At 37.6% G+C, this 24,742-nt stretch overlaps 1 protein-coding gene across 1 annotated transcript in view; it reads right to left on the bottom strand.

Moving 5' to 3' along the window:
• Positions 1 to 747: 747 nt before the first annotated feature.
• The window catches only part of LOC149234827 (pre-rRNA-processing TSR1-like protein), a 280,880-nt gene continuing 256,885 nt past the window's right edge, over positions 748 to 24,742 (bottom strand). Inside the window, exons 18-22 of the mRNA XM_089371955.1 lie at positions 3,224 to 3,310; positions 2,836 to 3,060; positions 2,190 to 2,268; positions 1,851 to 1,914; positions 748 to 1,115 (exon numbers count right to left, since the gene is read on the bottom strand). Coding sequence (XP_089228081.1) covers positions 1,012 to 1,115; positions 1,851 to 1,914; positions 2,190 to 2,268; positions 2,836 to 3,060; positions 3,224 to 3,310 — 559 coding nt within the window. The 3' untranslated portion in view covers positions 748 to 1,011. The remainder of the gene's footprint in view (positions 1,116 to 1,850; positions 1,915 to 2,189; positions 2,269 to 2,835; positions 3,061 to 3,223; positions 3,311 to 24,742) is intronic.

Below are 24,742 nucleotides of genomic sequence, written 5' to 3'. Positions count from 1 at the left end.
CAACCATGTCAATTGGGAATAAGGCCAAAATTTCACAGTAGAATATCCCATATTAACAGTTCACTTGTTTGATGATCTCAAATTGGTCATTGACCAACCGTTAAACCTCCCTCACTAGTGTACGTCCCATGTGAGTATAAGAAATAATCACTGTTCTGTTTGTAAATAGAGATGTTTCTGATCGGGGTAAGACAAATATAAGATGCCTTCTTTAACTAAGATTGAGATTTATTTGTTGTCTACAATTCAAGAGATATGTTCACAAACTGCTCATTTATAGTAACTGATTATTGCATAAAGAAAATACAAATGATTAAACCAATGTAGTTTGCACAGAGAATCTAGTGCTCATATTAGTTATCAAGAAGACTGAACATGGGAAAAATGTGAGATCTCAGAAATTGTAAAAATAAATTACCTCAGAATTCATTCAAAATGGAAAAATTATATCTCAGAAATTGCAAAAATATATGATTAAGATTTCATTCAATATGACAAAAATGATATATGTTTGGGTTGATGGTGATATAATATGTCCAATTCCTGGGGGATGTTTTAACTGTTTAGGTGTTTGTTTTGGGAATATCTAATACACTAGGAAACTTAAAGGTATATTTCTTTAAACTCAAATAAAATAATAAGATATACAGTATTTGGCATTAGAATTACGACTCCAGAAATATCACTAATAGTCGATGGGCTTGGAAACAAAATGATTACATCAATGAGCAATGGACAACTAAAAAATGCTAGTAAAAATGGCTTCCCAATGCCGTATTTGGAAGCAAGGGTGGTTAATTTATAATGTTCACATTGTACAATGACAAAATTTCACCAATACTGGCATGTCAAAACTGAATTGGCATGTTCAAAACTAAAGATTGCTTTCAACAGCCAATTAAATTTAGCTCGTAAAGTACAATAATCTACATTTAATGCAATTTGGGATCAAATTATGAAGGGAAACTATAGTCGACATAACGAAAGCCAAAATATGTAGATCTCGAACGGCTAGCACTGTTGCTCTGGCCATTTTGGATAAACACGTTTATACAAGTTCATGCAAACAGTATCCCGCTGTTGAAGAATCCCATCGAAAATAGCCTTCATGGCCCCTGTCAATAATAGATAATGTATCAAAATACTCACAAAAATGGCAAAACTACAAACTCAATAAGCATGTAGAATAGCTATCTAGAAAAGGAAAATGTGTTGGTAGTGCTGGATTAGTCATACATATACTTTGATGACCATTTAGGTTTCAGCATTTTCACATGTTGGATATCCTCTGATTTCTCATGGTTTTAAAAGTTTGAATGCATTTATAATTCTATTCGTTCAATTTTTATTTCTATGATAAGGTAATATAATTAAAATAAAGACGCTAGGAATGGTAAAAGAAGAAACCAAAGGCCCTAAAAGGTTGGAACCTTCCTCATGCAAGTTTTGGACACAAACATAATTAAATTACAAATACAAATAAGAAATTCTAAATCTAAACTTCAGTTAGGCTCCAAAGGATCAAACATAAAATGAATAATACCATACTAAAGAAGGGAATAATTGCTCTGAGATCTTGCTAATTGCCTAGCAATTCAAAGTTGAGATTTTTCAAGAATAATCAACCATACAAGGATTCTTGCCTCACAGTGATAACAGCAATATCAATGTCATTCTTCAGAATGATCTAAAAAAAATTATGTATATGATTTTCAGGACTAAAGTGATATGGCATTCCTTTCCAAAGGGAAATTATGCTTTAACTGAATAGACACAAATCCAATGGAAAGTAGTAAAATAGACATTCATGTTTATCTTGGCAACTGCTATCAATGTGTAAGAGCACGTACCATGTGTGCCAACAGGTTCCCTAATACGACCACGACGACCATACTTTGTCCACAAATCCACAGGCTGCGCAACCAACACAATCAATATCAGTCGGAGTTTAAGCCGTAATGGCTTGAAATAAATAGATAGTCTGTAGGGTTCCACAGTTCTTAATATTGTTATAGAAATTTCAGATAAAACTGTGTTTTAATTTGAATTATGATGTTTCAGTTGTGTGTGAAAGAGCATATTATACAGATATATCATAAATTTCAACATTCCAAATAATCTTCATAAGCATTACATTATAACCTCATTTAAGTGAAATGTGAGAACCGAGGTTCATATTGTGCCTCTACCTTGAACCATCTGACATCTTCAGGATTGTGAAACATAAACCGCACTATTGCTTTAACTTTTGAAACTCGCTGGGGATAACTGCAGATTGAAAGGAAAATACTAGTCAAATTTTGAAAAAAAACAAACTAATTGTCTATGGCACTCACTAGATATGAAATCTGATGCAAGCAAACCCTAGCCATATCACTAGTACAATTATCGAGAACGGCATATTGTACCATCAATCATTTACTTTCCTTCACACAAACTATATTTTAATTTTACCGGTAGATGAATTTTCTGGGAAAAAAATCCCTTTCAATAGCCAAATAAGGCTTAGTAAAACAGAGCCAACTTTGATGATCCAAAACGAAATCATATAAAACAAATTTCACCAGGTGAAAAGTTGTGATCTCTACAAACTCTAATTCCTCATAGTTAGAAGATATGAGCATTATATACATCATTAAATGAAATTATATTAATGTCCGTGGACCACAAGTAATAAAATTGGGTCAATGGGACTTGGAAGAACAATATTTTACAATAAAGAGTGGCTATAGCATCTCCTAGGCAATCTAAAATCTTAGGTTATAGAAAGAGAGTAAAATACGTTTAGCATGAAACCAAACAAAGGTCATCAACTATACAAAGAAGAAACCTTACCCAGTTAAAATCACTTTCTTCAAAATTATTCTGTCAGGATCTACACTCCGTAAAGAGCCAAACGCTGCAATCTTATCCCCAGCAGAGTCTTCTTTGAAAGCAATCAAGGGCAATGGTGCAAAAGATATTGGAGCAAAAACAGAAGCCACAGAGAAATGGCCTGGATGCAAGAACCTCTCCAATTTATGTTTATCCATATTGATATCATCGGACGAAAACAATGGCCTGGAAATGCAAACAGAAACACGTTGACTTCCATTTGATTTACATAAAGTAGAAATATGACACAAGGTTCTAAGATGTATCAAAAACAATAAATATTTCTGCTTACTCATTATGATCAATTAAAAATAAAGAGCAAGAGCAATGAAACGAAGGAAAAACTCACCTTGAAGTAAATTGGCGGAATCCGACATGAAATACTAGAGATTCCTTGGACTTGATAGGCTCTGTGTAAGAGTCATGCTTCCTTACACTATACAAAAGCAAGGAAAATCTCATTATAAAATAGGGAAGACTCCTAGAACTTGAATATAAAACAGAACCATATAATTTTAATTCAGTATCCCAAGAAACAGTAATTCTGATCACTGTCAAACTAAGTCACATGGTTGAGGTTCGGCAATGATTAGATTCAGTTCGAGTTCAAATTTTTTGATGGGGTTCAGATAAGGTTCATCTATATACATCTTCTATATTTATAGATATATTAACTTGAAATCGAAATATAGGATAAAACTGTAAGAAATCAACATCAATAAAAAAAAAATGTTATGACAAACATGGAAACTGCAAGGATAAATTATAAGCACGAGTTGTGACATAGCTGTCAAATGAAGCAAATAAGAAAGTTAAACATTCATTTATAATTGACAATTCACGGCTTCCTAGTGTTACACGTCATATGATAAGAGGGTCTACATTGTGATTTTCATCACATTGACAGAAATTTGCTGTTGATTCCTTGGAGCTATTGGACCAACTTGTGGGGATTCATCTTCATGGAGCTCCTTCTCTTCATGGCCTTCGATCATTTGATGGAGACTCTTGGTTGGGGGAGGCTCACTTCTCCTTCGTTGGATGATTGTGCTTGCTGCCTTGGTAGCCTTCTCACATGTGCTTTCTTCATTGATCACCCCTTGATTGCATATTTGATGGTTGTGGAGCATGCCATACAGAAATTTGCCGCTGATTCCTTGAAGCTATTGGACCAACTTGTGCGATTCATCTTCATGGAGCTCCTTCTCTTCATGGTCTTGGATCATTTGATGGAGACTTTTGGTTGGGGGAGTCTCACTTCTCCTTGGTTGGATGATTGTGCTTGCTGCCTTGGTAGTCTTCTCACATTTGCTTTCTTTGTTGATCACCCCTTGATTGCATATTTGATGGTTGTGGAGCATGCCATCTCATTATGGTATGGTTGATATGTTCATCGTGGATATGAATGATAGTTCTATCCCCCCAATGGGTTAGATGATGATGATGGTAGGAGGTAGATGTTTCATAACATTGTTGTTGATGTTTCCTAGTGACTTTGTGGGTTGATGTATGATGTTGTTGTCACTAGGAGGGGGTATTCTACGTGCTCCTCATGTGTTGGATGTGAGATGAGGAACCTACTTAATAATTAGATGAGTTAGCACTTCTTCATATCGCCTACTCTTATGATGTTGCTATGCTGGAATAATTCATGTTTCCTTCATGGGATTTTCATAGGTAATTTAACTTTATGATATAACGTTTGCTAGACATCACCTGGGGGGGGAATATTTTCATGATTTTATTACCCTCATTGATGTGGTATTTCTTTAGGTTGAGTTAGAAGTGGGGTTACTACATATGTTTTGATGGTGATCTATTCTTCTCCTAGGGTTGGATGATGAATTTTTACATAAAAATCTCTTGGTAGTGGTGCACCTTATGTTGGGCTTTGCGTTTGTTGTTATCATGGTGGGGTTTCACTAGGGACATTTTATTTACATGGTACAACAATTTATTAGAGTGCACCCTTCATTGGCACACGTGTTCATGGTGATTTAATCAACTAGTGACCATTTGGATGTTCCACATTCACCTTTGTGCACACATGTTGAACTTGATTTAATTGTTCAAAGAATATATTAATATAATATATCCAGACTAAGGTTAATGGTTGGGGCACCCTACTTCATTGGCTTCTTGAAGTGGATAATTCGAGTTGGTTGAGGTTTCTCGTGAAGCACCCCTCCCCTTCTTGGGCAGAGTGTCCAAAGCATGCATTACTTAATCATTTCATGGAAAGATTGGCACACTTCTCGCAGGTGCACTTTATTGGGTTGGTTAGACATCATTATGATGTGGTAATGGAGTAATATTGTATTATAGAGATATAACCACCCTTGGCATATTCTACCAAGGCACACTTCACTGAAGAGTATTTTATTATTTGTGCGTAGCTGATGTTGATTTTTATGATTTCCTAATATAATAATTACTTTCCAAGGATTCTTTAATCAATTCATCTCATGTCACATTCATCATTAAGCAATTATACATAGAAAATCTAAACAGTAAAACAAAAACGACAGTAGGATCATGAAGAGACAAATTTTTACCCTAGAAAAAACGAACTGAGGGAAAACCCCAACAACCTTTTCTTAGCGAAATTGTCCAATCCAACAAGAGATACAATTGGCTTTTCCTAGTCAAATAAACTCAAACTGGCTAGCAAACAAGCGCAAGTCAAACCTAGTCAAACAGAGATATTTGCAACCTCCTGTAACAGCTGGTCAACTCAGGTCGAGATAGGCTGAATTTAGGCCTCCTGCAACTGCCTCAGAAACCCTAGTCAACTACAGTCAAACTTCCTCATAAATTCGATCAAATTTTGGTCAACGCGAGTCACAAGGGTGGTCAAACTTTGATTTGCTCCTCTCCTCTCTCCTCCACACATGTGAACAGAAATCAAAAGTTCTTTTGATGATTTGAATTGATCTTCAAGTGAAGAAGTCGATCGGCAATATATAGTGGTTGGAAGAGCCCAAATAAGTGTGACTCTTAGCTGGGGCCTAAGTCACCAGGTTCGAGTTCGAGTTCGAGTTCGAGGACCATGAAATTCGAATAAAGTTCGGCAACTCAAATTTTGTCGATAAAATTCGACATAAAATTCGACATATAGAAATTCGAAAAAAAAAATGTATATTAAAGATAGAGGGCAGATTTATACACTTATAAAGACTATCTTATTGTTAGAAATTATATTAACTGAAATATACTTCATATTCAGCTATGGAATACTCATAAATCTAATAATTACTAATAATTAAATTAAAAATTCAGAAAATTTATTTTAAAATAAACATGTCTATAGATGTAATTATTATAATTATTATTATGAAAAGTTAATGCACAGTACATAAATAAATATATATATATATATAAAATATATAGTAAAAATAATTAATAAAAATAAATTATAGCATAAACAGATAAACCGATGTTTTGACCATTTTCAAATATTTATATTAACAACTCATTTTAAAATATAATGCAGTAAATAAAAATTGCTATATGTTTGAAGATTTTTCAAGACTACATATAATGGAGATGTTATAATGTATGTAAATAACTATAAATAAAATGCTTCTTAAACCGGATATAATAACTGAACCCAACTCACATTTGAAAGCGAAATTCTCTTTCTGATTTTGGTATAACAATGCTGGTAATTCGTTTCGCTAAATAATAATCATATAAACTGATGTGACAACCCAGTGATATACGTAAATACTCTCCTCTTACAAAAATAAAAAAATATAAATATCTAATAAAGTTTTATGTAACAAATTTCACAAATCAAAAATTCGATGAATGCTTTTGTAAATGTTCCTTTCTTGACATTAAAATATATGGATGGATGGATTTTAGAAAACGCGCGGCAAGTTCAGGAGATAAGAGTCTTTGTTTCTGGAAAAACCCGAGCCCGTCAAGGTGTAGTCTATGGCGTCTGCGGCGGCAATGAAAACTTAAACAACGAAACCCGAGTCAATGAAAGTTGAAACCAATGAAACCTAAAACTGGAAAACTCATACCCGCGGGCGCGAAAAAAAACGAATTTAATCTGCTGCCGGCGAATTTCAACGCATCGAAACGAATTTCATGGCGAATTTATTCGGCAAAAATTCGAATGCGGCATGAAATTCGAGTTCGCCGAATTTAATGGCGAACTCGAACGAACATATTCGTTTGACCTTGAAATACGGCGAATTTCGAATTTTATGGATAAAAAACGGCGAATCCGGTGACTTAGGCTGGGGCCAACTTGACTTTTGGAGGCAATTTAAATACATAATTTAAATTCTAAAATTATTCTTTTTATACTTATTTTATGGGCCAACTTGGAGTAGCTAAGAATACCGACCATTGCTACCCCAAAATTCAACAATCATTCTTAGCTAGGAAGGTATTCACTTTGACTTCTTCAGATGATCTCTTGTGGAAAATTTTCTCTATCCCAAGAAAAGGTTGAATGAGCTAGCTATGTTGATGAATCCATCCACCTCATGTTCTATACCAGAACCATGTGGAAAGCTGTTAATTTTAGGTATGTTCTATGTTGATAGCAAATTTACTTCAATTTTCCATATTAGCTCAATATCAATCCAGATTAGCAATCACATTTAGAGTGATAGTAAAATGCATATAGAACATAAACATAAATCGCAGAGGACAAGCCAAGACAACAGGACACAAGATGTGGCGCTAGCCAGGGACAAACCCCAATGTGGGGAAACCCTTGATCAATTCTTTTTATGTTCTTCAATAGTTCAGCAGAGAGAAAGAGAGATAGTACATATACATCAGAAGTCAACATTTTGACTTGACAAAATAAGAGCAAAGATCTTCACTAAGAAGATAACACATGAGGTAGCTGATCAAAACTTAGGTAAAGGCAAACTACTTCAACTGATCCTCCAAGGTGATTCCATCACCATGCTGCACCCATCACAGAGTTGTTCTCATCACTGTGTTGCTCCCATCACTAAGTTGCACCCATCACTGCAATGTTGCATCTCATCATGCTACACTAATCATCGTTGTGCTGCACCCATCATGTTGCACTATGATGCACCATTGTCACTGTGCACTGTGTTGCACCATTCATCATGCTGCACTATGTTGCACCACTGTCACTGTGCACTGTGTTGCACCATTCATCATGATGCACTATGTTGCACCGCTGTCACTGTGCACTGCACCATTCATCATGCTGCACTATGTTGCACCACTATCAGTGTGCACTATGCAGCACCATTCATCATGTTGCACTACATTACTATGCCTATCCTGTTGCATCCATCATGTTGCAGCATCATCATCATTATGCTCTACTTGCTGCACTATGTTGTACCCTTCATTGCACTATGTTGCACCCATCATGCACTCAATGCATACTGCAACATGTTGCTGCAATTATCAATGCATACCAGCCTTAGCTGCTTGCTATGGCTTGCAGCCTAGCAGAGCAGCTAGGCTATAGATGCAGACTCTTTCAACAGGTCTTCATGACACAATGTTTAGGACAGTGTTCAAACTCGGTGAAAACCTCCTTTATGACTGCATTAAGGTCATCTCCTATGACAGTGTTTAGGTCTTATGATTGTGCCTTGACTTTAGCCATGTGTTTCTGTTAGAGGGCTTCATAATACATCTCCCTTCTTTGCCTGCGGTCAGATCTCCTCACTGTTCTTCCAGCTCCATTATGACAGCGTATTATAGGGCTTCTCCTTGCTGCGTATAGAGGTCTCTTTTAGGACAGCGTGAAGGGATCCTCCTCTTGCTGCATTGAACCTTACTTGTCTGCAGAAGAGACCTCTTTCTTTCCAGCGTATGAGTGGAATAAGGCCAGCAGTTAGGGCCTGTGTCAAACCTTCCCCCATGATTGTGTTAGGACAGCGTTAGGGTATATAAAGACAACGTCTTAGGGTCTGTTATAGACTTGCGTTTTTACCCACTCCTTGTTGTGTTTCCATGGCTACATTAAAGTCTTTAGAACAATGTTAAAGGTTCTTCATCATGACTGCTATTAGGGTTGTTGTACGATCTTTAAGAGGACCCTTTCTCCTCCACATCTAGGGCTTCTTCTAGACTGTAATATAGGGCACTTAGGCTTCTTCCATAGACTGCGTTAAGGCATCCATTAGGGCAGCGTATACTCTTAGTGACTTTTACTTCCACCAAAACCCAAACGAGTGGAGAGGAAAAGATCACATGAGATGAGTGACTAATGACTTGCAAAGTTGCAAGCCACCTCCTTTTATAGTGAAACGTTGAGGATAGATGGGGGTAATTTGGTTGCTAGCCGACCTTGATGAATTGTTACATAACACAAATAAATTCATATCCCCATGAATACTTATCGGAATCAGATGATCTTTACATTAATCCTACACCTCTCAACAAGAGGAATCCAAAAAAATATATCAGCTACCATAAATAAGATGACCTACATGGAGTTTGGCCCTAGTTGCCAATCTTAACAAAAGCATCCTACATCAACATCATGCAAAGGGATCGAGTTACCTACTAGTCACATCTCCTTTGCAAAGGATCTAGTCACCCACAAGCCAATTACCCATTGGTTGCTCAGGTACCCCTTGACACAAGAGTAGTCCTTGTTTCACCAATCCACCAAGTCGTCACTTGGAATTAGGCACCCCCTGACACATGGTGAAACCTTGGGCCTGTTGTCACCTAGATTGTACAGACAGCGCGACAACGCTCAGGACAGGTGTTGTCACTTTGATCCCCGCCCACTTCGTTCTAGATTTCTCCCAATAGCAGGCTATGGGGGGTAGTCCCTATGGAATGAAATGAAGGAAAGCAAGTTGAGAACCAACTTACTTACGAGACACGGATGAGTGGCCTAGTCACTTGGTTGAAATTAAGCAAGATTTATTGATTAGATTAGATTTTCTATTATGAAATCAGTGCCTTAATGTAGTCACAAATTCTTGCTTCTTATAAATTGGAACCACTGCATGGACACCCAATGCTTGAACGATTGACTAACCTATATGATACACAAATCCTAGGACCTATGTTAGATGCATTGATCTTGGTAAATTTTAGTTAAATGACTAGTCTAAGTGTGACCTTCCCTTAACTATTTTGAAGTTGAACTCCCAGGTAGGTTGTGGGAAGGAGGCCAACAGGAAGCAGGCTAGGGCCTGATTAACGATACCTTCTGTTAGGCTCCTATCACTCGATGCCTCCGGCGTTGCAGAGATTGTGGCTCTGACGACTGCAAGGTCACCATGTTAACCACCGAAGAGTTGTCGAGACCCCTCAAGCTAGATAAGAAGGGTTGTCCTATGTCTCTATGTTAAATTTGGCAACTAGGGCCAAACTTCACATTGGACAACTCATATGAGGCAGCTCATATTTTTCTTGGATTCCCCTCTCCGAGAGGTGTAAGATTGATCGAAATACTAAGTCACCTGACACAGGGATTTGGGACACGTAGGATTCGAGATTCGTGGTGTCGGATTCGGACACATTGACCCCCCGGAACAGAACACCTAGGATTCGTTATATATTATTTTATTAAAAAAAAAAAAAATATATATATATATATATATATATTAAAAATTAGATATTTCTTACACAAATTTTAATTAATGATACAAATTTATTGATTTCAAATATAGATCTTCATCTATAGCTATTAGCATGCATAGTACATACAAAATTCAAATACATGTCAATCTATTATCTATTTCTTATGCTTGGCCCTCTTGCCACCACGAGAAATGTCTAATTTTTTAGTCCTGTTGGAAAATCAAGATCTTTGTCATTAATATCACCCTCTAAGCATTAATATCCAGAGGTATCTTTGTCATTACCTCTATATCTGTATAGGGATCTTTGTCATTAATATCACCCTTTAAGCATTAACATAAGATAGAACTATAACATGTCAAGTCAAGATTTTGTTTGAGTGATGCGTACATTTTTAGGAGGGTCATGATACAGGAGTTCGACAACCAATGTCACTAACATCAAGGTACATAGAGGGATTGGTGCTCTTGATTAAACACGAGTTCCATACCCTAATACATGACAAAATTCAATGGAAATATTGCAATCCCCCAATCCTAAAACCCTGAAAAACTGATAAGTTTGCTGGATTTTGAATGAAATCTAAAATTCTACTTTCTCCATATGAAATCCAATGAGGTCGGAACCACTCTCAAACATCCTAAGTCATTTCATGGTTATGTTAAATATTTAAGTAAAAGGATGAAAATGAAGATTAAGGAGAATGTCACTTTTACTTTAAGAATTTAACATTACCATGAATAGCATATCAATACTAGGGCCTAGACTTGATCATTAAGCTGCCAAAACGCTTGCCAAATGAAAATATGCATGGCCGTAATGACCAAATGCGGCCTTTTCATACCCGTGCAAGTCACTTTTGCCGCCTAATGAGTCCTGGAAAACAAGACATGCTGCCAAATTGTGACACGCAGTCGGATTTGACGTGTCAAAATAGGACACGACGTGTCATGGTTTTTGGACACGAATCTCAAGAGAATCGTGTCGGACACAATGGATTCGGGATTCGTGGGGCCTATAGGACGAATCCAGTTATCTAGTCGAAATATCATCCCATTCTGACATGTACAAATGAAGTTATGAATTTATTTTGATTGAGGACAAATTGTCAAGATCGACCAGCCATCAAATTAGCCTCCTCCAGCATTCAAAGTTGCATATAAATACAAGGAGCCTCCTCCAGCATTCAACGTTGCATATAAATACAAGGAGCTTCCTTCATTTTGGCATCACGCTCATTCATCTTTCTCTCTCTCATCTTTATTGGGTATGGATTTCTGGGCATCTCTCTCTCTCTCCACACGTGTGAAGGGAAGACTAGTTTTTCTATTTGCTGCCTTGACCAGATTTGACCGAAATTTCGAGAGGCTGAATTTGACCAACATTGACGAGCATTGACCCTATTTGATTGTGGTTTTGTAAGGGGGACTTCTGTTTGGGCAGGCCACAATTCTAGGCACAAAAACCAATGTCGTTTGACCCCAGCATTGACTGCCCTCATTCTGGTTGCTGCGTTGACTTTCGTTGACCAAATCTGACTGGTTATTTTTGAACTGTTTTGGGCTGCATTATCTTGTTGTTGGAGGCCGAGTTGACCAAGGTTGACCGAGCTTTTTTGGAGGTCTATTCCAGCCCTATTGACCAATGTTGACTTTTTAGTTAGGGATTTTTGTTTCTGTTGTTTTGACTGATCAGATTGGGCTCTCTGCTGGACTTTTGAAGAATTATAAGAAGAATTGACCAAGGGTTTCCCCACATTGGGGTTTGTCCCTGGCTGGTGCCATATCTTGTGTCCTCTTGTGTTGGCTTGTCTTCTACTGTTACTGTTTATGTTCTATCTGCATTTTACTATCATGATGATGTGATTGTTGAACTGGATATTGATATTGGGCTTGTTGTCGCACAAAGTGTCTAGGCACCACGGCAACACTCAGAGTAAGGATTGTCATTCTAATCCTTACTCACTCCGTTTAGACTCCCTCCTAGACAAGACAAGGGGGGTAGTTCCTGGGGTGAATGAATGAGGATATCCTATGAAACACAGGCTCTAGGAGACTTAAAGATGCACAACTTCACGAATGTAACGAGTCCTAGTTAACTGAGATGGATAGATCTAATAAAATAAGACAACCACAAGATAAAAAAGATTTTAGACTAGTGCCTTATATTCAATTAACCATAAACTAGATAAAAACAAGTTACCCAGAGCAATTTATAAATGTGGTGAAAGTGACGATCATGATGATTAAATATAAACACCCAAGACTGCAATATATTCTAGCAATTAAATCCCATGAAGAATTATGAAAATTAACTACTAAGCAATGATTCTAGATTAAAAATGTTTTTCTCCAATAACCTAGATCTAGAATTAATTATCTTTCTCCTATTGGCAATATAATTTTCAAAACATTAATCGCACTTTCCAATAGAGAAATCAACACCACAAAAGATAAAATTTTACACTTAACACCAATGACACCAAGGAACTTTAAATTTGAATGCTATTTATCCCTTAGGCAATCAATTTAATGTGGTATATGGAGAAATTAAATTTTTAATGTGACAAAAGTAAAACAAATCAAAAGGGTTAATAAATTGAAATTTTAACGTGCCATAAGCCACATTAAAAATTTTAATGTGAAAGCGCAGATCCTTTTTTGATCTAATTATTTTAGGAATTTTAAAGTCACATAAACGAAATTTTTTAATTTTTAGATTCTTTTATGTTTTTTAAATTTTAGACTTTTACATTTTTAAATTTTTTAGATTTTTTAATGTTTTATTGAAAAAAAATTAAATGAAATCAAAATGAAAATCAAAACAAAAATTAAAGTGAAAATGAAATACAAATCAAAAAATAAATAAAAATAAAAAATAAATGATTAATTTTTTTGGGATTTCATTTTAGTAAAAAGAAAAAAATCAAAACAAACAAAAATTAAAAATGAAATATTAACCAAACAAATCGAAAAAGGAAATCAAATAAAAAAAGAAATTCGAATTTGTATGAAAAGGAACTAACCCTAATGCCTAAGTTAAACAATAAAACAATTAAAACAAAATCGAATGTTAGTTTGTTGTGTAGGTCAAGACGGCGATGGAGAGGAGCTCGATGGGAAAAAGCAAGGGTTTAGGCAGCGACGGGAAACGCAGGTCAATTAGCGTTTGGAAAGATGATAATGGCAACGAGGAAGAGGAGAGATCGGGTTCGAAGGAGCTTGACGGCGGCAACAACCTTTGGAGTTGTGAGCAGTGTTTTTAAACCTGGCCGGCTCGGAACTGACTCGGCCGAGTTGGTCCGAGTCAGTGAAAAATATTTGACTCGGCCATTGAACCAATTCGGTCGGCTCAGCCGAGTCCGTATCAACCCGGACGAGTTACAGACAGTAGCCAGTGAACCCCAAAAAACTTTTTTTTTTATTTTTTTGAGTGTGGGGGACTCCCTGGGCTTCCCTATCTGACTCTAATCCCTAGTATTGATATGTTATTCATGGTAATGTTAAATTATTAAAGTGACATTCTCCTTAATCTTCATTTTCATCCTTATACTTAAATTTTTAACATTACCATGAAATGACTCAGGATGTTTGAGAGTGGTTCCGGCCTCATTGGATTTCATATGGAGAAAGTAGAATTTTAGATTTCATTCAAAATCCAGCAGACTTATCAGTTTTTCAGGATTTCGGGATTGGGAATTGCAATGTTTCCATTGAATTTTGTCATGTATTAGGGTACGGAACTCGTATTTAATCAAGAGCACCAATCCCTCTATGTACCTTGATGTTAGTGACATTGGTTGTCGAACTCCTCCGGGATTTACTCCCAAACTGGGAGCTTCTGAGAATGTCGCTCCCGCTCCCCACTTTCGCTCCTGCTCCCAAGTAACACTAAGCCAGATGATGTTGGCAAATCTAGCAGTAGCCAGTAGTATTGATCACAGACTTTTGTTGTAGAGGCCATTTCTAGCCTCCTTGGTTATGTGTTTCTGTTTTGATCTCTATATCATCATCATGTATGTATTGGACAGTGCATTGGGTGCCATTTTAATAAAATGGATATATTCATGAGCCTACTTTGATCATATGTTGTCTTCTATCTATATTCTAATGTTGTGTGTTTGGAAACATTAATGAAAATCTTTAAAAATATGTATTTTTACAACGACCGAGTCACTGAAATCGTGCCGGCCGAGTCGATACCGAGTCGGAGTCGGAGTCGACCCTCAGCCGAGTCGGAGTCGGAGTCGACCCTCATCCGAGTCAGAGTCGGAGTCGAAGTTTTAAAACATTGGTTGTGAGATGGGGGTTAGAGTTGCAGCGAGCAAGGACGGAGGGGCAATGGAGAAACTGATGCGCGTAAGTGAGGAGGTTGCAAATGGAAGGAGGAGGAACACCCAGGGAGATTGGAGCTGTGTTTTTTTTTGCAGGTTTGGTGTGGTTGCAAATGGAGGGTGCAGACAGATTGACGCAGGAATAGATGAGTGAGGAAGGCCGCAGAGAATCGAAAGAGAGTTGGAGCTTTTGGTAGCCGGTTTTCAAGCAGGGTTTTGCAGCAAAACAAGGGTATTCGAAATTTACAGCAAACGGTTGAAAAACCCCAGGCAGTAGAGGAAAACCAATGCCAGGGAAAGAAAGGCAAGAAAAACGCAGAGGGAAATAAAGATTGGAGTTTCGACGGAGGGGTTTTCATTAAAAAAAATGCAACAAATCGAAAACCTAGATAGCAGATTGAAAAAACTCAGTCTACAGATAAATGGTAGCCAGAAAACCCTTTAAAACATTTCCAAAAATTATGATTAAAACGTTGAATCCTTTTGCTTCAGATTTATCCATGAAACCCTCATGAAAATTTTCAAATATCCAGATCTTACCCTCCAAGGCCCAGATCTGGACTCTACACAAATTTCTTCCTCAGATATGTAGCTACACATCAACAAGAAAACACCCAAACGATATCTACAATGATAAACACTAAAACCCAAAAAAAACCCACGTTAGAAAAATAATTACAAAATTTACAAACTGCAACCTCTATCTATCAACCAGATCTATCATTATGCCACAAAAAAAAAAATTACAGGAGGTGCTAACTCGAAACCCTTTGTGTATCAATAAAGAAAAAAATCTTATGATAAGCATGGGATTAATTTTGTTGGGCTCTTCAGAAAACACGAATCGAGAGTTGACTTGTCCAATTGAAAACTTCCCCTAACGTCCAAAGATCTAAAATCAAGATTTCCCTAAAAACTCGATCCAGCCATTAAAAATAGAGCAAAAAAATAATAATAAAACTCAGACAAATAGAGATATCTACTATTACATTCAAAATTTAGATTATTATTCAAACCCCAGGAACTGAACAAGATACGTGTACTCAAAGCACTCTTTAGAAGCTATCATCAATGGCTTTAGAAAAAATTATGCATGAAAACAACACATCTTACAGTATTCCCATGAAAAGTAACACCAACAGAACTTAACCCCAAAGTCTTTCTTTAATATCCAGAAAGAGATTACACAAGAGCTTCCTGCTAAGCACACGACTCAAAGGTCGGATGTATCCACTGACAAATAACCTCCTATTTAAAGATAAATCCTCCAACAGCTAGTTCGAGTGATCCTCGTCAAAACAATCTCGATCGTTGATGAAGATTAAAATTTCTTTTAATCTCATCACTCAAAATATTTAAATATTTGGAGAAATTCGAAATTTTTCATTAAATGCGTTTTAATTAACTCAAAAATAAAAAACTTGAGTTAATTTTCCCCAAAAATTTGACTTTGACTTAACCCCCAGGGATCAAAGGTTTAAAATTTGGCAAAATAATTAATTTACCTTAGTCCCGGGACCTTTTAAAATTTAATTTTTAAGGACCAACAAATCTTGCCTTTGGAGAATTTAAATTTACTTTGGACCTAGAATTAATTAAATTTTTGGCTTAGGATTTTAATTAATTTTTTGGCCATAAAATTTAATTAATTAACCTACGAGGAGATAAATTATTTTCCCAACCCTCAAGACACTTTACATCAGTGATTTTCATATTTTTACATCATAAGGGGCAAAACCCATCTGTAATAGACCCTCACAGACTACCCATTTGTGCAACACAAATATAATCCAGCAGACCAAGCAATTTGTAATAAATAACATAAACAAATAGTTAGGATTATTCCCAAATTACTTCTACATAGGCTCAATCTAAAACACTAAGACTCGTCTAAGATCCAGCGACAAAATCCATTCCATCTTTGGGGTAAGACTGGAGGAAAACTCTGCCGACCATTTTAGAATGGATCGGTGAAACAAAAAACCTCCCAGAATGGAGATCGTCACTAGAAAAGTAGGTTTACCTAGGTCGTTACATACATGACACGGATCTGCTGAGATTATTTACATTATACACATGCAGAAAGGATTTACATAACATCCTAGAAGTCAAATTGATGATGATAGTTGGACAGCACAGACACATCGATCAATTGCTATCCCTTTTGCGAAAAAAGGAGGTGTACTGCTATGGGTCATTGACACGTAGTGGTCAACAGGGCTAATAAAGAAATTGAAGTAAAATTGCTCTAAGCATAGAACATATCATTGTTATCTTAAAATTAACATGGTATCAGAGCTGAGGTGAAGACAAATCCCAAGCAAGAGTGAGAAGAGCAATCACCAAGAGGAGCAATCATTGGTCAAAGACAAGCTTCAATGGCTTCCACATCCTACTTCAAGTCTGATGATAAGCTTCATGATAAGTCTGATTATCATGCATGGAAGATGTCTCTTGATTTGACATTAGAAGAGCAAGATGTGATGGATTATGTGAAGGGAAAGATTTCATAAACTCCTTCTAATGCACCGGGCTACTGCTAAGACCAAGTACAAGAAGGGTAAAGTCAAAGCCAAGAAGATCATCAAGGATTCTTTTCATATGCATTTAGTTGCTTACATTTCCAATTTGAACACTTCAAAGGAGATATATGACAGGTTGGTTGGCATGTTCAAATCTAGCAATGCAAATCAAATTATTTTCCTCGAGAATAAGATGAAGGATATAAAGAAATGAAAATATTCAATCCTACTTCATGAGGATTATTGAGATCAAAAATGATCCTTTCGATTGGAGAAGCTATTGTTGATAGGGAGCTTACCCTCATTGCCCTTGGAGGACTCCCTCGAGAATGGCACGTGTTCAACACTGCTATTCTTAATAATGACAGGATGCTAGGTTTTGAAGAATTGTTGACTAGATGCTGTCAAGAAGAAACAAGGATGATCGTACTAGATATGCCTTCAAATAGGAATGATCCTACTGCATTCTCCACTCATGCTAAAAAGAAGAATAATGTAGGTTCGAAGAAGCAATGTCAAGGAAGGTCGGGTTTCAAAAATGAAAGGAAGGGGAGACGCTTCATTTGCAACAAGTTTGGTCACTATGCTAGGGAATGTCCCAATAGAAGGGATGCCCCTCATGATGATGACAATCACAACAACAACAATTTCAAGGGTAACAACAATCAAAGGAATGGAAGATTCAACAACCAAGGAAAAAGGAATGCTCCCGCTTCTCATCAAGGAAATGGTCGCCCTTCCAAGAGTTTAAGAAACACTATGGTATAATGAATCTAATGTTGTTGATAACAAGCAAAAATAATTCTATCTTATATCTGCCCTTTCCACTGCATCTCCTTCGGACACTTTCGGAAATTGGTTGATTGATAGTGATGCCTCAAGGCACTTCACCAGGTATAAGGAAGCTCTTTCAAATCTGATTGAAAGGGATACAAATTTAGAAATTATCCTTGGAGACAATGCCACCTATCACGTGAAGGGAGTTGGGAATGTTACTCTTCAATTAACTCAGGGAACACCATTCATCTACAAGAAGTACTATATGTACCCAATCTAAAGAAGAACCTGGTATCTATCTCGGCAATGGAGGAAAAAGGATTTAAGGTGGCATTCATCGATGGAAAGGTACGTGTGTGGAATAAAAATTTCAAAGATGCATTTACACTTGGCTTCAAGGTTGATAGCCTATATCAAGTTGGAGGAAGCCCATTGGGAGCTATTATTTGCGATACATCACTTCAATTTGAATTATGGCACCAGAGGTTTGCTCATCTACATTATAAGGCTCTACTCGATGCGAGAAAGATGGTGATAGGTATGACCGAATTTAAAGTAGAACATGAAGGTGTTTGTCAGGGGTGTGCCGAAGGAAAGCATACAAGGAGACCATTCCTCTCAAGTGATAGCAAGACTACCGACATATTGCAATTGATTCATTCTGATCTATCTGGTGCAATGTCGGTGAACTAATTGGGAGGATACTTATATTATGCAACCTTTATAGATGACTTCTCTAACAAGACTTGGATATATTTCTTGAAGAAGAAGGATGAAGTATTCTCATGGTTCCATTCTTTCAAAGCTTTGGTCGAAAATCAAACCAGGAAGAAGATCAAAATATTGAGGACGGATAATGGAACTGAATACGAATCAAACGAGTTCAAAGATTATTGTAGAGAAGCTGGCATTAAGAGGGAGAAACTACCGCATATACTCCTGAGAAAAATGGTGTTGCTGAAAGGAAGAACAGTTCTATCATAGAAGCCACCCGTGCCATGCTTCATAATCAAAGCCTTTTGAAGTTCTTATGGGTCGAAGCTGCAAACACCGTCATGTATGTTCAAAATATAAGCCCTTCAAGCGTTGGACTCCAACACTCCGGAAGAAGTTATCACCAGTAAAAAACCTGATGTTTCTCACTTTAGAATTTTTGGTAGCCCTGTATATTTTCATGTGCCAAAATAACAGAGAAGCAAATTGGATGCTTCTAAGAAGAAAGAACATTTGTGGGCTACAGTGAAACTTCTAAGGCATATGGTCAAAGAGAAGTGAAGATAAGTCATGATGTCACTTTCGATGAGGATGTTGCCCTTGGGAAGATTAGTAACCTTCCTCTTCCAAGGAAGAACAAAGAAGTAGATTTCGGAAAGCAGGGAGAACCGCAGGATGAGCAGATGCCTGATGTTGAAGGACCAATGGATCCCATTGGTCCACCCCCTCATGAACCCTCCTCCTCAAAAAGGAGACCCTCATGGCATAGGGAGACTCTCGAAGATGCCAAGAGACATGTTCCACCTAGGGGGACATTTCGTGAAAGCAAGAAGCCGAATAGGTACCAAAGGTAATTAACTAATATGAGCACCATTGTTCAGTCTAAGCCTTGCACATTCGAAGAAGTTGTTAAACGCCAGGTTTGGAAGGATGCAATGAACGAAGAGTATGAGTCGATTATGAAGAATGATGTCTGGGATGTGGTCCCTAGACCCAAGGACAAATCCATTGTCACTTTGAAATGGCTCTTCAAGACCAAGCATGGAGTTGATGGAAGTGCTAAAAAGTTCAAGGCCAGATTTGTTACTCAGGGCTTCTCTCAAAAGGAAGGTGTAGATTATGATGAGATATTTGCACCAGTTGCCCGCTACACCACCATCTGTTCGATTATAGCCCTTGTTGCCTTGCAAGGATGGAATCTTCACCAGATGGATGTCAAGACTGCCTTTTTGCATGGTTCACTCAAGGAGGAAGTTTATGTAGAACAACCTGAAGGGTTCGAAGTTCAAGATCGTCAAACACATGTATGCAAGCTGAAAAAAGCCCTTTATGGGTTGAAGCAAGCACCTCGAGCTTGGTATGAGAGAATCGATAGCTATCTAATGAAACTGGGTTTTACAAGAAGTGAAGTCGATCTGAACCTTTACTTCAAGGTTGAGAATGTTAGACCTCCCATCTTGGTACTCTATGTGGACGATCTCTTTCTGACAGGTGTAGACCCTCTTATTCATCAATGTAAGAGGGAGTTGGCTTCCAAATTCAAGATGAAGGACCTAGGACTGACGCATTACTTCCTAGGGTTGGAGATCTGGCAAAAGCCAAGCAAGAGTTTCCTTTCTCAAGGAAAGTAAATTGTGAAGATACTTGAAAGATTTGGGATGGTGGACTGCAAGTCCGTGACTACTCCAATGGAACTTAACTTCAAGAAGTTATGTGGAAGTGTTGTTGGGCCCGATTTGGGAAATCCTTCTGAGTATCGTCAACTCGTGGGGGCCCTGATGTACTTAGTGAACTCCCGTTCGGACATATGTTTTGCAGTGAATACATTAAGCCAGTTTATGGTCGAGCCTCATCACATACATTGGATTGCTGCCAAGAATCTCTTGAGATATCTTCGAGGCGCAATCACTTACGGACTGAGATACACTACCGGGAATGTGAGGCTCCATGGTTACTCTAATGCGGACTGGGCTAGCAGTGTGGTGGATCGTAAAAGCACATCTGAATGTTGCTTCTCTCTAGGTTCTGCTTCGATATGATCGATGAGCAGAAAGAAGAAGTCGGTTGCCTCAAGCACTACTAACGTTGAATACATTGCTTCTAGTTTGGCCTCCTGTGAAGCTATTTGGTTGAGGAAGCTCTTTAGTGAGTTGTTTGGACATGTGTTTGATACCACCATGATCTTCTGCAACAACCAGAGTGGGATTCGTCTTTTGAAGAATCCCGTGTTTCATGGCTCCAAGCATATTGATATCGGGTACCACTTTATCCAGGATATGGTACAATGGGGAGCAATAAGGCTCCAATACATTGGGACTGATGATTAGGTCGCTGATACTCTTACGAGGCCCCTAGGGAAGGTCAAATTCTTAACCTTCCGTGAACGACTTGGAGTCGGGGAGAGACCCTCTTATGACAGCCCCGTATGAGATGGATGTTGAGCTCTGGGAGCTCCGGGGGGCTTGGCGTACTTCTTGGAGCGATGAGCGTCCATAGGGTGAGGGGTTCACCTTCTCCTATTGGTGCGCGATGTATAGGGTGAGGGGTTCACCTTCTCCTATTGGTGCGCGATGTACAGGGTGAGGGGTTCACCTTCCCCTGTGATACCGCATGGTGGCATATGCATAGGATGAGTGGTTCACATTCTCCTATAGCATATGAGCAGGATGAGTGGTTCACCTTCTCTTGCTGACACATCCTACCTATGCAGTCTGGGACTCATGGGAAGTACCTCTCATCTGGCCAATGAGTAGGGAAATGAGGATAGGGACCATAGTACTACCAATGGACGCATCGTGTACTATCGTACTCCCTATGCTAGGATGTTGATATTGATCTGGGATCAATGGAAACTAACTTTGGGTCGGTTAAGAGTGGTATGACACACTCTATTATTGGAGACTGACTTCGGGTCAATGGAGAATGGTATGATACATTCTCAATCATTTCTCCTTTCTTCATAGTTCAGCAGAGCAAAGCAGAGACAATGATGGTACAAATTTTCAGAGAGTTTGGGAGGTGAAGTTCTCCTTAGTTGAGAGGGAGTGTTAAATTTGGCACCAAACTTCACATTGGACAGCTCATATGAGGCAGCGCATATTTTTCTTGGATTCCTCTCTCTGAGAAGTGTAGGATTGATCTAAAGATCATCCAATTCTGACATGTACAAATGAAGTTATGAATTTATTTTGATTATGGACAAATTGTCAAGGTCAGCCAGCCATCAATGGAAACTAACTTTGGGTCGGTTAAGAGTGGTATGACACACTCTATTATTGGAGACTGACTTCGGGTCAATGGAGAATGGTATGATACATTCTCAATCATTTCTCCTTTCTTCATAGTTCAGTAGAGCAAAGCAGAGACAATGATGGTACAAATTGTTAGAGAGTTTGGCAGGTGAAGTTCTCCCTAGTTGAGAGGGAGTGTTAAATTTGGCAACTAGGGCCAAACTTCACATTGGACAGCTCATATGAGGCAGCTCATATTTTTCTTGGATTCCTCTCTCCGAGAGGTGTAGGATTGATCTAAAGATCATCCCATTCTGACATGTACAAATGAAGTTATGAATTTATTTTGATTATGGACAAATTGTCAAGGTTAGCCAGCCATCAAATTAGCCTCCTCTAGCCTTCAACATTGCATATAAATACAAGGAGCCTCCTCCTCATTTTGGCATCACTCTCGTTTATTTTTCTCTCTCTCATCTTGATTGGGTACGAATTTCTGGGCACCTCTCTCTCTCCACACGTGCGAGGGGAAGACTAGTTTTTCTAGTTGTTGCATTGACCAGATTTGACCGAAATTTCAGGAGGCTGACTTTGACCATCATTGACCCTATTTGACTGCAGTTTTGTAAGGGAGACTTCTTTTGGACAAGGCGCAATTATGGGCACAAAAACCGAAGTTGTTTGACCCCAACAGTGACTGCCCTAGTTTTCGCTGTTGCATTGACTTTTGCTAACCAAGTTTGACTGGTTATTTTCAAACTGTTTTGGCTGCATTATCTTGTTGTTGGAGGCCGAGTTAACCAAGGTTGACCGAGCTATTTTGCAAGTCTATTTCAACCCTGTTGACGAGTGTTGACTTTCTAGTTAGGGCTTTCTGTTTCTGTTGTTTTGACTCATCAGATTGGGCAAGTGAATACTGTAAATTGTACTCTCTCTGTGCTGAACTTTTGAAAAATTATAAGAAGAATTGATCAAGGGTTTCCCCACATTGGGGTTTGTCCCTCGCAGGTGCCATATCTTGTGTCCTCTTGTGTTGGCTTGTCTTCTACTATTATTGTTTATGTTCTATCTGCATTTTACTATCATGATGATATGACTGCTGAACTGGATATTAATATTGGGCTAATAAAAAATTGAAGTAAAATTGCTCTAAGCATAGTACATACCATTGTTATCCTAAAATTAACACTCTATCATCCTCGCTTATGCTAGGAGGTAAATTTTTTAGTGCAAATCTAGATCTAGTATGCTTATGCAAGAGATTACGAGTGAGATCTATCTTGAGTTAAGTTTTTCTTAAGTTGTTAAGTACTTAATTAGAATCTTTTTATGAGTACTTAACAATAGTGAATTGCAATCTTAGACAAGATAAAATGCTTAGAGATACAAGTGTAAACTTCAACAATATTCCACAAGATACCAAGTAACCAGGATGTCAAATGCTTAAAATAGTCAATCAAGATGTTGATCGCAAATTTACGAAAATTTATACCAGCATTACTACTTCAGAAAATTCAGTTGTAACAGTGGTGCATAAACCACTTCAAATGATGAAACTTGTCCATCACATAAACCATCGAAATTCTAATGACTGGCAAATGTAATTCAACTTGTTTAGATCACTTTAAGTTGATGTATTCAGTAAAATTTCAGATCTAACTTATTGATTTGCAACAGTATATTAAGACAAATCACCAAGATAAAACTGGCAAAAATAAATGGCAAATATGCCCAAAAATAGCAAAATGCACTAGAACTTGAAAAACTCAATTTTAAGGCTTTTAGATAGTTTGACTTAGCAATTTTCAAAACTGATATGTTTATTACAGCAGTGAGTTAACCACAGATCAGCAAATTAATCAAGCCAAAAATAAATGTCCAATATTTCCAAAAATAGAAAAAACTTTTCGGAAATTGAAAATTTCAATTTTTGGCCCTTATTAAGAATTTGATTCAAAAATTTCAGACCTACAGAAAACTTTAGTTATGCAAAAAAATCCAGTAAGCTTAAATGTTATATTTATCCCAAAACTCTAATACCCATGAGGCCAAAATTTGTGAAAATGAATATTTTGCAATTTTAAATGACTTTGATCACTCAATTTGTAGTTTTAAGGCCTTTGACCATTAGTAATTTGTTTGCTATAATAAAACTGCAGAAAACAAGGGTTTAGAAGTCAAACCCTAGGCCCAAGGCCTTGAAGATCCCACCATTGAAAATTGTTGAAACTTAGGGATCACTTTGCCGCTTGAAAATTAAGAATTTTGAGACTTTAATCCTGCAAAACCGCCAGGCATTTAGCTTTAAAACTTTAGCTTAAGCTTTCGAGTCAATTTTGGAGCAAAAGAGGCCAAGAATTGGAGAGCAAGGCTAGGGGAGGAAAATTTGTGGGAATAAATGGGTTGCAATGATAGATTGGTGGCTAAAATGGCAAGAGGAGGCCAAAAACTAAAAACCTATGTCTCAAAAATTTTGGATCTAAATTTGCTATCAATTCTTCAATAAATGCCCCTGCAAAATTGTCTAGAAACTAGATCTTACCCTCAAGGGCCTAGATCTAGCTCTTTTCTCACTTGATTCCTTGATCCAACCTGCAAAAATGAAAATAAAAACACCCAAACCCTAAATATATACAAAATACTAAAAATCCCCAAAACCCAAGTTAGAAAAAATAGTTTACAAGTTAGATCTACAAAATTATTCACGAGACCTACAAATATACAAGGATTTT

The sequence above is a fragment of the Pinus tabuliformis genome, chromosome 8, assembly GCF_031772625.1.
Source record: "Pinus tabuliformis cultivar Carrire ecotype Pingquan chromosome 8, CPIR1, whole genome shotgun sequence".
Classification (NCBI taxonomy): Eukaryota; Viridiplantae; Streptophyta; class Pinopsida; order Pinales; family Pinaceae; genus Pinus; species Pinus tabuliformis.
Note: the sequence above shows the minus strand (reverse complement) of the source record. Positions and strands in the feature narration are given on the sequence as shown.